This window comes from Apis dorsata, unplaced genomic scaffold (assembly GCF_000469605.1).
Source record: "Apis dorsata unplaced genomic scaffold, Apis dorsata 1.3 scaffold_1085, whole genome shotgun sequence".
NCBI classification, from domain to species: Eukaryota; Metazoa; Arthropoda; class Insecta; order Hymenoptera; family Apidae; genus Apis; species Apis dorsata.
Genome location: NW_006264183.1, coordinates 383,950 through 398,636, shown reverse-complemented (window position 1 = coordinate 398,636; position 14,687 = coordinate 383,950). Strand labels below are relative to the sequence as shown.

At 21.7% G+C, this 14,687-nt stretch overlaps 4 protein-coding genes and 1 pseudogene across 7 annotated transcripts in view; 4 read left to right on the top strand and 1 right to left on the bottom strand.

Annotated features, from left to right (window-relative positions):
* Nucleotides 1-4,824, top strand: part of LOC102678092 (neural Wiskott-Aldrich syndrome protein-like) — a 9,451-nt gene extending 4,627 nt beyond the window's left edge. The window contains exon 7 of the mRNA XM_006624551.1: nucleotides 4,806-4,824. The gene's annotated coding sequence lies outside the window, so the exon portion shown is untranslated. The remainder of the gene's footprint in view (nucleotides 1-4,805) is intronic.
* On the bottom strand, nucleotides 1,949-3,351 carry LOC102678520 (ninjurin-2-like). Its single transcript, XM_006624553.2, has 2 exons — nucleotides 2,478-3,351; nucleotides 1,949-2,261 (listed from the first exon to the last, which is right to left on the bottom strand). Exons 1-2 carry the CDS (start codon nucleotides 2,748-2,750, stop codon nucleotides 2,064-2,066), a joined length of 471 nt encoding a protein of 156 aa, XP_006624616.1. The 5' UTR covers nucleotides 2,751-3,351; the 3' UTR covers nucleotides 1,949-2,063.
* LOC102678657 (argininosuccinate lyase) lies at nucleotides 4,624-7,613 on the top strand. 2 transcript variants are annotated; one of them, XM_006624555.2, is made up of 11 exons: nucleotides 4,624-4,767; nucleotides 4,892-5,005; nucleotides 5,182-5,268; nucleotides 5,372-5,455; nucleotides 5,636-5,767; nucleotides 5,831-5,931; nucleotides 6,020-6,213; nucleotides 6,545-6,624; nucleotides 6,717-6,941; nucleotides 7,040-7,146; nucleotides 7,221-7,613. In XM_006624555.2, exons 1-11 carry the CDS (start codon nucleotides 4,762-4,764, stop codon nucleotides 7,351-7,353), a joined length of 1,263 nt encoding a protein of 420 aa, XP_006624618.1. In that variant the 5' UTR covers nucleotides 4,624-4,761; the 3' UTR covers nucleotides 7,354-7,613. The 2 variants fall into 2 exon arrangements, with proteins under 2 accessions (XP_006624618.1, XP_006624617.1); XM_006624554.2 differs by having other exon boundaries at nucleotides 4,626-4,767; nucleotides 6,425-6,624.
* On the top strand, nucleotides 7,598-8,618 carry LOC102678869 (annotated as a pseudogene).
* A 1,867-nt stretch (nucleotides 8,619-10,485) lies between these two features.
* Nucleotides 10,486-13,713, top strand: LOC102678996 (lanC-like protein 2). Of its 3 annotated transcripts, none has more exons than XM_006624558.2 (10): nucleotides 10,486-10,541; nucleotides 11,084-11,260; nucleotides 11,353-11,532; nucleotides 11,607-11,758; nucleotides 11,883-12,030; nucleotides 12,137-12,277; nucleotides 12,725-12,904; nucleotides 12,987-13,133; nucleotides 13,253-13,355; nucleotides 13,444-13,713. In XM_006624558.2, the coding sequence occupies exons 2-10, from the start codon at nucleotides 11,174-11,176 to the stop codon at nucleotides 13,518-13,520; spliced, it is 1,215 nt and encodes a 404-aa protein (XP_006624621.1). In that variant the 5' UTR covers nucleotides 10,486-10,541; nucleotides 11,084-11,173; the 3' UTR covers nucleotides 13,521-13,713. The 3 variants fall into 3 exon arrangements, with proteins under 3 accessions (XP_006624621.1, XP_006624622.1, XP_006624620.1); XM_006624559.2 differs by having other exon boundaries at nucleotides 10,511-10,682; XM_006624557.2 differs by lacking the exon at nucleotides 10,486-10,541 and adding an exon at nucleotides 10,704-10,742.
* The last annotated feature ends 974 nt before the right edge of the window (nucleotides 13,714-14,687 follow it).

Sequence of the window (14,687 nt, the reverse complement as noted above, 5' to 3'; positions counted from 1 at the left end):
TTCTATAATAAAGCATGACTATTTTTGCATTGTTGGATAATATATAATTTATATCATTTGTTCAAATAAAAAAATAGCGTATCAAATGATTTAAATGTATCCTTTTAAAATATAAGGTTACTATGATATAGTAAACTAATAATATAGTAAAAATTGTATTTCACGCAATGATATAGGTGATAAACCTGTGGTAATGGAGCAAAATTCGAGAATGTTATTTATATATATACATATATATGACAAAATGTATTATGTAAGGAACAAAATAGAATGTTACTATGGAGAAATCCTAGTCACATAGGAATGAAAAAAGAATATGTTAATTATGAATTATTATATTTTATTATTATATGCAATATTATTGCATATATTATAAATGCTATTTGACATCCAAAATTCGATTAATTAAAAATTATATAGTTGCAAGGTTTTTGCTTTAATTATTATTGAATATTAAAAAAAATATTAAAATAAAAGTCTAATCAAGAAAAAAAGAAAAATTATAACTATGTTTGTTAACCAAAATAAAGAGAAAATAGCCAGAAATGTTAAAGTAAAAAACTTGTTACAAGTAATAAATTAATAATATTGTATAAAGAACGATAGAATCACACAATTTTATTTTGAATGCATTATATAGAAGTATTGTTGCATTTAAGGAGAAAGAAAGAACTATTAATGGACATTTTTGTCCATTTTTAAAAAGTATATTGTTCTTTTATTAAGTGTAAATATAATGTTACAAATCATACTATGTTTGTATTATAACTACCAAATATCAAAAAAGTATGAAAAAAGAACTTAAACTAATATTAATTTACTTATAACATATAATTTCCTTTTATTTCCTATATCATTTTTTGTATTATTTGAAAATATAAAGTTGTATATAATTTATAATGCAAATTTTATAAAATAATGAGAATGGTTTTTTTATTATAACAGAATAAAAAATTAAATTTTCACAAAATTAATAAGAATTCATAGAAAAAATTTAAATTTGTTACGTGAATTTAAACAGTTTGAAAAAAATCATTGAATATATATCAAAGTAATATTTATATTATTTATTTGTCAATCATTCATTCCTATATATATTGGAAATTAAACAAAAATCAGATATGCATATCGATCTAACTAAATATTTTTGCTATGAATATAATAAATAAAACATAAATAAAACATATGTGCACATATTTATTTAAAAGATTAAAAGATAAAAATAAAATATTCAAATTTTTGAATTGAATATATAATAATAATTATCTATCATCTTTATAAAATTATTAAGTATTTTATTTATAAAATAAATATTTTATAATTCTATTAAAATATTAAAAACAATATACATATATATATGTATATAAATTTGGAAATATTAAAGAAAATTTTGTGTAAATACATTTTGTAAAAAAAAAATAAAATTAAAATACATTTGAATTAATTATATTAAATTAATAAAAGATCATTTTAAATTTTAGGAAAATGTAATTTTTTCATAAACTTCTAATTCCTAAAAATACGTATTATGCCATATTTATATAATTGAAATTGTTGGTTTTATCAATGAATTTTTATCATATAAATATGTTAACAAATATAAAAGAAAATAGATAAAATGTTGTAAATTATTTATTAATTTATTTACTGAAGATGAAATGAATACTGCTAGATAAAGTAAACTCGATAAAAATTTATTATATTTATTAGTTAAATATTTTTAATGTTTAATACTAATATTATCATTTGTCATATTATAGAGTAAAAATAACATTTCTTTCTTTTCAGAAAAATATCAAATGTTCAATTATTTATTTGTAATTTAATTAATATTACATAATATTAATTAATAATAATTAATTTACATAGAAGATAGATATATATTTTAATATAAATTATAGAATTATATTCTTTATAAAAAAATTTATCTCTAATAGAAATTTATAAATTATAAAACTATAATTTATTTATTTTACATATCAATTTTAATTTACTATCATTCACATATAAAGAAAGAAGAAAAAACGAAGAGTTTTTTCCAAAGATCAATATAAAAGATGTATTTACATTTTATTATTATTTGTTGTTGTTTGTGGTAACGTAGAAACAGATATACTAAACGCGGCAATAAATACATTTATGATAGTTATTAGAAAAACACCGATTACTACGTAATTATTGATTTTTCGTGCTTGTAATGATTTTGATTGTCCTTTTATATCAAATCGACCTTTGAAAATCAGACTGATTCCTACGACCACCTAAAATTAAACAAATCAAAATATTTTAAATAGTTATTAATCATAACTAAGATCGTACAGATAATCTGAAAGAAATTCATTTATACTTAATTCATTCTTAATTCGTGGTTATTATTTATATTATTTATATTAAATAGATTTCATTCAATCGTATATTAATATTCGAGTCATATAAAAAATAAGAAATTTAAAATTAATAATTATTATTTACTTTACCTGAAGAAAAAGACTGATGATTATTAAACTCATAATCAAATAAAATGTAGGGCTCTCTCGTTGATACTCAATCAGATATCTTAATTGATTCGCATTGGCAGTGATTAGGGCAACATCCATCATACCTTGTGCCACGGTTTTTTTTGCGGCATAAGTATTGGATTGTTTATATGCTTGAGATTTTTTATCTATTGTATCGGTAGAAAACACAACATCTTTCACCACTACTTCTTCCATCACTTCCAATTTGTTTTCTTTCTCGTTTTCATCCATAATTTCTTTCTTACATTAATTTTTACTTCTTTTTTGTTTTTTAATCCGGTTTTTTAAACATGCAGTGTCTTTATTTTTTTCGCGATTTTTTAATTTTTTACGCGAAATAACACCAATAACATCAATACATAATTTATTTCTTAAACTTCATGATTTCTTTTTTAAAAATCAATTACACACTTGTCACAATATGTTTTTTATTTTTAATATTCATTTATTTATTATGAACAAAAAGAATAATCAACTTCTAACTGAATTTCGTGATAATTATTCCGATGGGATAATGGGATTTCGTACATTAGTATTGTTAGGATACTAATGTACGAAACAAAGTATTAAATTAAACTGCTTCAGTTGTTGTATGTAAATAATTCGTCAACAAATCATTATCACTTCGAATGGTTAAATGTTTCTTCCGCATTCTCATTGTTTAATCACTAATATCAAAAATGGAAAACGCTTTGTTCAAGTATTTCTATGAAAAGTAATTCAGATATGAGTTTGTCCTTTTTTACGCGTTCTAATTGAACTTTAATACAATATTTATCGAATTATCAATCAATTAATATCGAAAATACATTTCTGCACATTTATATAAAAAAATCACATAACTTTTTCAATTTTTTTAATCGAATAAAATAATAAAAAAAACTTGATAAATTCCGCATTTATTTGGACCGAAAATAAATATAAATAAAAATATTTTAGCTTTATATATTTTAACTTATCTATAAAAGTATTAGAAGAAACAAAGTCAGAGAAAAAATAACGATAACTATTATCGTATCGTTCTATATTAAAACTAAAATGACGTGGTTTTGATGAAACCACATGTAACACGTGATCGAAAGGAAATGTTTAAGGACAATAAATATACACATACAGTTTGTGTCAATCAAGTGTTAATTCATTATTTTTATCATCGAATATATACCATTTTTTATCGTATTCAGACAATAAAAACAAAAAAACAATAGTGATAATAAGAAACAATTTCAGCTATTTTCTCTGATTATTATTTGACTTAGAAATCTGTAGAATGTTAATATATTTATAAGACATTTTTTTATTCCTAGAAGTCAAAATAAAAATTTAATGTCAAGTCAATATAAAAATATTAATTAAGATTTGTTTTATTAAATTATATAACAATTGAAATTTGCATTAAATGAAACAAAACAGAGATAAAATGAGATATTTCTGATATTGCCATTTTATATAAACTTCAATTGCTTATAATTTAATAATCTTAATGTCATAACTTTTATTTTAATTTTTAGAATCGACTCTTCAAAAGTATTTCACAAATGCATTAACATCGTGCATATTTTAAAAAAAGTACAATTACAAAAATTATATAATAAATAGAAAAAATATAATAAAAATATAAATAATAAATAGAAGAATAAAATTAATTCAATTAAATATTTGAATATAAACATTATGACATTTTTCTTCTTTTGTACTGTACAATTGTGTTGTTTTTTCGATTGTAACTCAAATTAATCGATCGCATTCCAAGATAAGATCCTTAGATACTTAGATAAGTAAATCATTATATGCGATCAACTTTTTTTGTTTTTATTTTGTTCTATCCTAAAAGAAAAAAGTAACATATTATATAATATATATAAAAATTAAATCTATCTAATGAAAGATAGATTAGATTAAAAAAGATGCAAAATATTATTTTAAAAATCAAAAATAATTATTTAATTTTTATCGATAATAATAATTACATTTAAAAGACGATATATGAATAATGATTTCATATTATTTCCATTAATAAAAAAAATATTCTTCTTTCCTATTAATTGTATTTATATTATATTTATCTTATGTAATTATGATATGTATAATATTTAAAAAAGACAGCACGACCTCTTTCGTGTCAATGGTATTATTGATAAACTCGCAGAAATTTCATTATAAAGATTTCAGAATTTGCGTTTCATGTTCTTTCTGAAATAACAATTTATACAAAAGAAAAGTGTGTTGTAATTGACGAGTCATGCAGGTGAGTTTTTATGATATACATACAATTGATTAATACAGAGATTAAATAAATTTCGATTTTATCAATGCGAGACACGATTCATATTGATTAGCTATATATATATACATTATATACATGCAAACAGGAAAATTGTGAAAAATTATGGGGAGGCCGTTTTATGGATAATATCGATCCAAAATTTCATGATCTGAACGCATCGATTGATATTGATAAACGAATGTATGCAGAAGATATAGAGGTTTGTATATAAAATAATAAGAAATAATATTAAATATGTATGATTAAATATATGAAAATTTATATAAAACATTTATATATACATTTAAATTAAAGAAAAAGAAAAAATTAGAAATATATTTATTACATATTTAATACAATAATAAATACACTTTTTAATATTCTATAAATCTTCAGGGAAGTATGGCATATGCAAAAGCAATAAGATTGGTCAATCTTCTCACAGATGAAGAATTACAAGTTATACTGAATGGTCTCAAACAAGTAAAAAAAAAATTTGTATAATTTATAATTTATAATTAGTTGTAACAAAAATATTAATTTCATTTGCTAATACGATCGAATATAAAAAAAACATTTAATACAGATGAAAACTGAATGGGAAGAGGGTCGATTCACTATACATATCAAAGATGAAGATATCCATACTGCGAATGAGCGTCGACTTACGGTATATATACATATTGGTTATAATATCATTTTTTTTAAGATGAATATAATAGTTTAAATTGCTTTTATTTTATTAGAACAAATAAATAATGAATATTTACGAAAATATAATATTTCTATTTTTCTTCTTCATAAGATCAATTCAAAGAAAATATTTATTTTTTTATTGGTTTCTTGATAGGAATTAATCGGGGATGTTGCAAAGAAATTACATATCGGAAGAAGTCGAAATGATCAAACTATAACTGATACAAAATTATGGCTTCGAAAAGCTATAGACGTGCTTTTAAAGAAATTGATGAAATTCATTCAGGTAAGAAAGTCAAAATATATCAACAAAAAGAAAAACTATAATTGGAACGAAAGACATATATAGGTTCTTGTCGATCGAGCTGAAAATGAGATAGAAATTATTATGCCCGGATACACTCATATGCAACGTGCTCAACCAATAAAATGGAGTCAATGGTTACTCAGGTATGAAAATAATATATAGTATAGTATAGATATGTTTTTTATTTGGAATTTGAAATTTAAAATAATAGAATTGAAATTTTTTTTATAGTTATGCATGGTATGCTAAGGCAGATATTGAGAGATTACAAGAAATTCGAAAACGAGTAAACATTTTGCCTTTGGGCAGTGGCGCAATAGCTGGAAATCCTTTCCAAATTGATCGACGTACTTTGGCCAATGAATTGGATTTTTCTGAAATAACGGAGAATAGCATGTATGCTATAGGAGATAGAGATTTTGTTGGTAAGCGAAAAATATTTTAAACAATATATTATATATTTATACAATATATTTATAACATATATTCAATGAAATCAATAATAAGATGTAAATATATAGAACAATAAAGATGTAATATAAAGAACAAATTTAATTGAAATGTTAGAAAGATGTCAAAAAAGAAAAAAATTCTTTTTTCAATTTACATATTATAAATTTTTTTTTTCTTTTAAAGTTGAATTTCTTTTTTGGTCTTCATTAACGGTAATTCATCTAAGTCGTCTTTCTGAGGATTTGATCATTTATAGCAGCGAAGAATTCGGTTTCGTGAGATTTGCTGATCAATTTTCTACAGGTAGTAGTTTGATGCCTCAAAAACATAATCCTGATTGTATGGAATTAATTCGAGGAAAAGCTGGTACTTTACTTGGAAAGGTTTGTAATTCTATAAATTATTTTTAATGATAGATGCATAGATTTAGATACATTTAGATTATTTAATTATGTTTTATGGCATTTCATTCTAGTGTATGGGTTTCATGATTACTTTGAAAGGAATTCCGTCTACATATAACAAGGATCTTCAAGAAGATAAAGAAGCTATATTTTCTACTTTCGATATATTAGACAGTATACTTGTTATCGCTACAAATGCAATAAATACGCTTGAAATAAAAAACAAAAAGTGCGAAAAAGCGCTAACATCTACTATGTTAGCAACTGATATGGCATATTATCTTGTTCGAAAAGGGGTTAGTATTCGAAGTAAAAAATAATTTATTATAAATCAAATTTTTAAATATATGTCATCTAATTTTAATTTTTTTTTTAAATAATGAATTTTTAATAGATACCGTTTAGAGAAGCTCATTACTTAACTGGAAAAGTTGTTGCTTTGTCAGAATTATTAAAAGTATCTCTTTGTAAATTGTCACTTAAAAATTTACAATCTATAAGGTAAATTATTTGATTGAAAATTTAAATGAAAATTTATTTCATTGAAATATCCAATTTTTTATATTATTTTTTAGTACTAAATTTCAAAAAGATGTGAGGCAAATTTGGAATTTTTCTCATAGTGTTGAACAATATAAAGTTACAGGTGGAACCAGTACAACAGCATTAATAGAACAAATTAATAAACTTCGAACTTCATTGATATAATAATTCTGTCTAAATAATGTTCTAAATAAAAATAAATAATAAAAAAATAATTCAAAATTAATATGTGATAAAGATTAGAAAGCTGTTTGATTTTTATGATTCTACTAATTTCTGTTCGACTGTTTCACGCTCCCACAATATGTCATCGCTCTACGTGCGTTGAGTATCGCACATGAATCTCCTTTCACGATTTTCCACCCGAATGTGACGAATTGCTTAAAATAATAAATGAAGTTATAAATCGTCTTGTGACATCCATTGAAAAGTAGAACAGAAACTGTATCATTATTACGAATTATGTTGGCCGAGAAAATAGGTTATGCAGCAATTATATATTGGGGTTATAAATTTTCTTGCAATATAATATACCGAATATATAAGAATTTCTTCTCCGTGTCTGTGGTTGATTTATGCTCTATGGGTAAATGGGCAGTTGTCACAGGATGTTCCCATGGAATTGGAAGAGCATACGCGGAAACATTGGCGAAGATAGGATTGAATGTGATTCTAGTTAGTCCTGATACGGAAAATTTAAAAACCATTGCAAGCAATATCGAAGCAATGTACAATGTGAAAACAAAAGTAATTAAATTAGATTTATCGGAAGGCTTGGAAACATATAATGTTATCGAAAAAGAAATGTTTGGCCTAGAAATTGGCATATTAATCAACAATCTTGGCATGTCATATCCGCATCCAGAATATTTCTTGGATCTTCCTCATAAAGAAAAGATCTATATGAGTATTGTTCATTGTAATGTAGTAGTTGTGACAAATATGTGTCGTATTTTATTACCACAAATGGTGGTTAGAGGAAAAGGAGTTATAGTCAACGTAGCCTCCATGGTAGCAGTATTACCGAGCCCTCTGTTGACAGTCTTCGCAGCCACAAAAGCGTATATCGTGAAATTTAGTAGAGATTTGCAGATAGAATATGGAAAACATGGTATAATCGTGCAGTGTTTGTTACCAGGCACAGTCACTAATCATACCACAGAGTCACCACGATCAGGATGGATGGTTCCGACACCGGAAAAATACGTTCAGAGCGCGATTAAAACTATAGGCAAAGAAAATGTGACGACTGGATTTCTGCAACATTCCATTTTGATTGGAATAATAAAATTTATTTATCGAATATCACCGAGTTCTATCATCGTCTGGATGATTAATATCATGGAAGGAAATCGAAATAATGCGCTACGACGATATGTCGGATGACTTTGTAGAAATATTTTAATATATCAAGTTTTATTTAAGGAAAAGGTGCTTTTTGATTTTTTTTTTATATTATAAGATAATATAAAATAAGTTTCAATGAAATTGTAAAATTAAAGTAAAAGAAAATTCTATTTTTTTAAATTTTTGAAGATTAAAACAAAATGTAAATTCGAAATAGAATAATGTTGAAAGTAGGCAAATTTATTCATTCAGAATTAAAATTTCTTCTGTGATTATATAATGATTAACGAATTAGAAATTATTTAATTTATTTATTCGAAAAATGATATTTTTAATTGCTAATTTGATTTCATTTTTTTTAAAGATAAAATAATTATTCAGGAAATATTATAAGAAATTATTATATATTAATAAAAAATTATAATAACTTAATGAATAACAAAATAAGATATAACGATAAAAATTATTATATCGTGAAAAAATTCTTTTATGTCACATTATGTTATAAATAAAAATGAATAATTATTTTTCTTATAAATGATAGAAGTGATAATAAATTATGAATATATTATGAATATAATCATAATTATATTTTATTTTCTTGTCATATTTTTCGTTTTTTCGACTTTTTTTTTATGATAATTCATAATTTTTTTATGATAATTCATATGAAAGAATTTTCTGCATAAAAGTTATACTTTACCATTTTTTTTATTGATAATTATATTTCGCCACAAACGAGATATAGAATAAATCTAATATTTATTGTACTTTTTATTCCATATCTCAAATCCTTATCATTTTAATGTTATCTTTTCTACTGATTCTATTCAGAATAATATTATAATATTACTAAGAGTTAGAATTAGAAATAAATTTCGATATAAAATTAACAGATAAAAAAAAATGAAACAAATTCTGTTACATATATAATATATGTATCATGTATATATGAAGTATTGCATTTTATAGATATATTGTAAAATAAAAAATGTAATATTTATATTTTTTATAAAAAATTAAGATACATTGTAGTTTTAAAAAGAATTGATGAAAGTGTATTTGATATCTTCTATCTAGTCTATGATCAAGCGCTAAAAGTAAATATAAAGAAACAGAATAAATATTAAAAGAAAAATAGAGAAAAAGTAAAAATTCAAAAATCAGAATTATTTCTTCTGACTGCCAATAATCGAAATTTTGAAAAATATTGTTTAAATTAATTTATTAAATTTATAAATAATTGAAATTTGTGTTAAATGAAGATAAAAATAAAATGAGATAAATGCTCTATTTCCGTTTCAGCGTCACCACATTTTATTCCTATCTTATTTCATTCAAGCAAATTTCAATTGTTTATAACTTAATAAATAAATTTTAATCAATATTTTTGTATACTAATTTTTCTGTTTTTGTCTTGAGAATTGATGATTCTCCATAAATATTTTAAAAATATATTAATATTAATGTATACATCAATAAACTACTTAATTTTATTTTAATATTGAAAGCATAATTAAGTTTTTAACAAGAAATTTATAGTTATATTTTATGACGAAGAGTAAAGGAAGTATATAAAAATATATTAAGAAATATTAAAAAAAAATTAAAATTATTAATTAAAAAATTAAAATTAAAATAATTAAAAATTAAAAAAAACAGAATAAAAAAGAAAAAAATTAGGAAGTGGTTAAAAACAAAAAGAAAAACAACACAAACAAAGAACAGATAATAAATGACAAAAAAGAAAAATGAAAAAGAAGAAAAACATACGGAAGGTAGGTACAATTGAGAAATTTTATTAGAAATAAGATAGAAAGCAATTTTATACGATGGTTATTGATTTTGTCTTAATATTTAAAATATTAAAAATTAAAAGATAAAAGAAGAAAAAAATTCAATACATACAAAATAACAAAAAGGTAAGACATTTCATCTTGTATATTCAATTTGATTATATGTCAAATCGGTAACATTGGAAACGACACGAAGTGATAATTTCATTCGTAAGTTGCTTCATAAATATTTTTGTTTCGATAACTCGAATATTTTGTTACGATTATAACTTTAAATATAAAAGTCTTGTTTAACTATAAACTTCTTTATATTACAAACGTTATATTCAAAAATTTAATTTTTTATAGCAGGTTTGTCAATAAACGATATAGTATATTTTTAGAATAATGCGACAAATACTTACCTTCTCAGTATGTTTTTAAAATCTTTTTTTTTATTATGATTATTAAAATATAATTAATATTAAAAAAAATTTATTTGAAATTTTTTATATACTCATCTTTAGACATATCAATATGTGTTTGATAAATATCATTTAATTAACTATATATTTTCTAACCTTTTTAATTTTGTCAATATAACACAATATAATATTTAATAATCAATAATTATTAATTATTAATTGTTTTATGAATAATTTTTAATTGTTTTATGAATTTGAAAATTATAACGTGTGTGATATATTTATAATATTTTAAAATATTGAAATTATTATTAAATATAAAGTATCAGATTATATTATCTTTTCTAGACAAGTTTCATATATAAAATAAAGAAAGAAAGATTTGGCATAAAATATATAAATATAATTAATCGATTTACGCATTTAATTCGTATCAAAATGGACACTGCTCGGCATTATGATAATCCATTTGAAGATTATCCTAATGCTACAGTAAATTTTGTTGTGAATACAGCAACTAATGAAGTAAGTATTTTATTTATAAATTAATCAATAATTAGATTATAAATTATTTATAAATAAATAGAAATTTATATACTAAATTTTATGTTTATTAGATCACTGAAAATTATAAAGAAACATTAAAAGTACAAACAAAGAGATTAATAGATCAATTAGAAGAAAATGAACACCAGTGGACTTATCATGATGATTATTCTGTATATACTGGATCAGCAGGAATTGCATATATGTTTTATCAATATGGAAAGTGTTTTAATGAACCACACTATATTGATGTATGAATCTTTTAATATTTTTATTTTTTTAAATGATAAATTATTTTTTAAATTTATATATATTTTTTTAACAGAAAGCAATGGAATTAATAAGAATATGTATACATAGATGTAGAAGTAAAAGAGAAATTACATTTTTGACTGGTATTGTGGGTCCATTAACTTTGTCTGCAATTATGTTTCATTCACAAAACAATTCTACTACAACACAAGATATAATTTCAAGGTAAATACTTTAGTTTTTTAAATTAATTAATTTATATTTTATAATATATTAGAAATAATATGTATATAATATTGTTTAATAACAAAATAAATTAATTTTTATATTTTTTTATTATTACTTCCAGAATAAAATCACTATCTTCTTATGTTTTGGATGAAAATAGTGGTTTGCCTGATGAATTACTTTATGGAAGAGCTGGTTATCTCTTTTCCCTTCTTTTTCTGAATTCAAATATATTTCCTGCTCCTATAGAAGATGAACTTATTAAAAAGGTAATAAAAATTAAACTTAAAATAAATAACAATGTAATATATTATTAAATATATTATATTTAATAATATCATATATATTATTTTGATTAAAAAAATATTATATCAGGTTATTGCAGTCATAATTAAATCTGGAAATTTGTATTCTGCTTCAAGAAGATACAAAACACCTTTAATGTATATTTGGCATGGAACAGAATATATTGGTGGTGCACATGGATTAGCTGGAATACTTTATATATTATTACAAGTATGACATCTCTGTTATATTTTAATAATTGATAATAATATTTTTATAGTAATATAATAATATTATTTTTTTAATATATAGAATAGTCTGCATACTATTGTAAAACATTTTTTTCTTGGAAACTATAATAGAAATCGATTTTTTTTTTATATTTCAATGATACAAGAAGGCTGATTTGAGATACAAAAGATTTTTTTGCAACGGCTACAAAGGAAAGAAACCACCTTCTTTTTTTTAAATGAATGGTATATTAATTTCTATTTATTAAAATGGCTGAATAATATTTGCTTAAAACATTTTTTGTTATTGTTCATAATTAAAAAGTCATTTACCTAGCATATTTTCACATGCTAGTTAAAAAAAACAACTTGTAAAAATTTTATGTAGACTATCCTGTTTATCTAATTTTGAAAAATATAATAATTTTAAACATAACTAATATTATAGGCACGAAAATATTTAACAAAAGATCAATTAGAGAAAGATATAAGACCTGCATTAGATTTTCTTCAGAATTTACGATTTCCTTCTGGAAACTTTCCAACCGCTATTGGAAGCCACAGTGATAAAATACAATGGTGCCATGGTGCACCTGGAATGACTATGTTGTTCTGTTTAGCTTATGAGGTTAATATTGTTTAACTAATTTCTAATTTTTAGTAATTAAATATCTAATACATCTAATATATTATTAAATATGAATATATAGATATATGAAAATAAAAATTATTTAAAAACTGCTCTGCAATGTGGAGAATTGATTTGGTCAAGAGGAGTGCTTAAAAAAGGATATGGAATATGTCATGGCGTATCTGGAAATGCATATACGTTTTTATGTCTTTTTCAACAAACAAAGGTTAAGTTAAATTTAAATATAAATATATAATATATATATAATAGTTAAATTTAAATGTAATAGATAAATATATAATGTAGTTTTAATAAATATCAATAAAATATTGATTTTATGTGCAGGATGTAAAATATCTTTATAGGGCTTGTAAGTTTGCAGATTGGTGTATGGATTATGGAACACATAGAAAAAAGATTCCTGATAGACCATTTTCATTATTTGAAGGTATTTTATTACAAATTATTATCGAGTTTTATTATTTATTATTTATTATTTATATTTATTATCAAATTAATAATCTATATTATTTTAGGTCTTGCTGGTACAATTTATTTCTTGATCGATATTCAACAACCGCTCTCAGCAAAATTCCCAGGATATACTATTTAAATTCAATATATTTCGATAATATGTTTCTTTTGCGTAAAAATTAATGTCTAAGATATAAAAGCAATTCAATTTAAATTCATGGATTTTACTTATATAATTTATCTATATATTATATATTTATATTTTGAATGTGTAAAAATCAATGTATATCTTATTAAATAAACAAAATAAAATAATTTACAGTATCATATAAAATATTGTACATTATTCCATATTATCCATCGTTTTTTATCATTATAATTTTTTTATACATTTATTTTTAATTTATTTTTAAAAATATAAAAGAATTATAGAAGAATTATAGAATAAATAATAAATGAGAAATTTGCAAAAAAATATTCGTATTTTTAATCCATGAAGTGAATTTTGTGAATTCGCACAAATTATACAATAACAGGATTATATTTTTTGTAGGAATTTCTTTCCCTTGAAAGCTATATTCATTGATAGAAAGAAAAATTACACTATTTTCAAAAAATTATTTAAATTTTATCCCCGATCTGAAAATTTTAGTTAGTAATATATTATATTTTAAATTATATTTTGTGATTAGTAATGGAATTCGATTAAGGCAAGTCTCACTATGTAGAAAGTATATTTAATGGCATATGAAATGTATACAAAATTCAGCTTCGAACTAATTCAATTTTAGTAATCGCAAAACCTCGATTTAAATAAGTTACGAATACAATTTCTTTTGCAAAATATGTTTATTTCTATATCTTCATATGTTTTGTCACGTAACTCAAACTTCCTTTGATTAATTTTTATATAGATAATGCTTCGAATTTTTAATCTTCATTAAAATAAAATTACCATTATAATAATTTATTGGACAAGAAATAAAAAGAGATTAAATTCATTATTAAAAATAATTTTATAGATAAATTTATATATGATAAAAAATAATTAAATAAATTTTTTTCAAATCTAAAGTGCAAAATATAAGAAATTTAATGATATTTTCTTATAGGTTTTCGTAAATTAAGAAATGAATATATTATTTTTGTATTTATTAATATTTCAAGAAAAATAATATAAATATTTAAATTTTTAAATATTTAATTTAATTATTTAAATTTAAATTAATAAATAAATATTTAAATTTACATTAAATATTATAACAAAAAAAATAACATTTTTTTGACAAACCAATAAAAGTGAAAC

Coding starts and splice junctions, on each gene's coding strand:
- LOC102678520 (XM_006624553.2), bottom strand. CDS start 2,750: ATGGATGAAAACGAGAAAGAAAACAAATTGGAAGTGATGGAAGAAGTA. Junction 2,262..2,477: donor TCATCAGTCTTTTTCTTCAG/GTAAAGTAAATA, acceptor GTTTAATTTTAG/GTGGTCGTAGGAATCAGTCT.
- LOC102678657 (XM_006624554.2), top strand. Junction 5,932..6,019: donor TGGAGTCAATGGTTACTCAG/GTATGAAAATAA, acceptor TTTTTTTTATAG/TTATGCATGGTATGCTAAGG. Junction 6,942..7,039: donor ATTATCTTGTTCGAAAAGGG/GTTAGTATTCGA, acceptor AATTTTTAATAG/ATACCGTTTAGAGAAGCTCA.
- LOC102678996 (XM_006624557.2), top strand. CDS start 10,719: ATGCGACAAATACTTACCTTCTCA. Junction 12,031..12,136: donor AAGATGAACTTATTAAAAAG/GTAATAAAAATT, acceptor ATATTATATCAG/GTTATTGCAGTCATAATTAA. Junction 12,278..12,724: donor TACTTTATATATTATTACAA/GTATGACATCTC, acceptor CTAATATTATAG/GCACGAAAATATTTAACAAA.